General features: G+C 61.6%; 1 protein-coding gene across 1 annotated transcript in view; it reads left to right on the top strand.

The window, feature by feature from the left end:
• Positions 1 to 411: 411 nt before the first annotated feature.
• Positions 412 to 1,144, top strand: part of ST8SIA3 (ST8 alpha-N-acetyl-neuraminide alpha-2,8-sialyltransferase 3) — an 8,434-nt gene continuing 7,701 nt past the window's right edge. The window contains exon 1 of the mRNA XM_010854768.1: positions 412 to 863. Coding sequence (XP_010853070.1) covers positions 685 to 863 — 179 coding nt within the window. The 5' untranslated portion in view covers positions 412 to 684. The remainder of the gene's footprint in view (positions 864 to 1,144) is intronic.

The following is a 1,144-nucleotide window of genomic DNA, read 5'->3' as shown; positions in this document are numbered from 1 at the left end:
ACCCAGCTGGTGTGCGTCCTCCAGGACAGCCCACCCAGTTATTTATTTCTGTATTCCACGATATACTTATAAAGCAATGAACTGTCCACGGAACTAAGTTTGGGCGTCTGTCTGGCCACAGGCATCGCCCTGGCCGGCACCCTCGGCGGGGAAGGCCGCGTAGACGCGGGCTGCAGCCTTCCGAGCCTCAATTCGCCTCCCTCCGCCACCTCCCCTTCACCCCTCCCTCCCCCGCCCCTCCCCCGGTTATTTGGGAGATTAGAGTTCATTAATTAAATCCTGTGCTTAGATCGAACTGTAACATTATTCCAATCACATTTGTCTTGCAGGAGGCAGAGGAGATGGCAGCCTCGCTGGAAACGCGCGGGGGAGCCTGAGCCGGCGGCCGGAGACGCACGGCGCGCCGCTCCAGCGCCGCGGCGCCGCGCAGACCCTCCGTCTCCCTGCTCAGCCTCGCGGGCCCGCTCGCCCCTGCCTCCCGGGCCCGGCTTCTCTCTGGGGCTCCTGCCCACCCCTACCCCGGGGCCCCTGCGCGGCTCCCCTGCCTGGTCCCCCTCCCCCCGGCACATACGCTGACACGCGCGCGCGAACACACACACTCACACACACACTGACACGCCAGCGAGCTGCTGGCCGCTCAATGGACCGATTTCCCCGCTTTTCCTGATCCCAAGCCGGCCCGGGATGAGAAATTGCAAAATGGCCCGGGTCGCCAGTGTGCTGGGGCTGATCATGCTCAGCGTCGCCCTGCTGATTTTATCGCTCATCAGCTACGTGTCCCTGAAAAAGGAGAGCATCTTCACCACTCCCAAGTACGCCAACCCGGGGGCGCCCCGAATGTACATGCTCCACGCGGGATTCCGGTGAGTGCGGGGCCTCTGGGCGCCCGCGGGTTATCTAGTTTATGGGGGCGGGAGGTCGGGGGGTGGGGGAAGGGAGGGTGTTTTGCCTTCTCCGAGACACTTTGGGCAAGATAACTGCGTGGACCTTCCATGCCTCGCTCTGATTCTTAACACCACCGCCACCCACCTCCTGCTTTTTTTTTTAAATCCGGACGTCGTCCTCATCAAAGTGATTGCATTCTCATATTCTTCTTTGGCATCCCTTCCCCCATTTCAAAAATGGGGGGTGGGGTGGGGTGGGG

Source organism: Bison bison, unplaced genomic scaffold, assembly GCF_000754665.1.
Source record: "Bison bison bison isolate TAMUID 2011002044 unplaced genomic scaffold, Bison_UMD1.0 scf7180017864349, whole genome shotgun sequence".
NCBI classification, from domain to species: Eukaryota; Metazoa; Chordata; class Mammalia; order Artiodactyla; family Bovidae; genus Bison; species Bison bison.
This window is presented reverse-complemented; position numbering and strand designations above follow the sequence as displayed.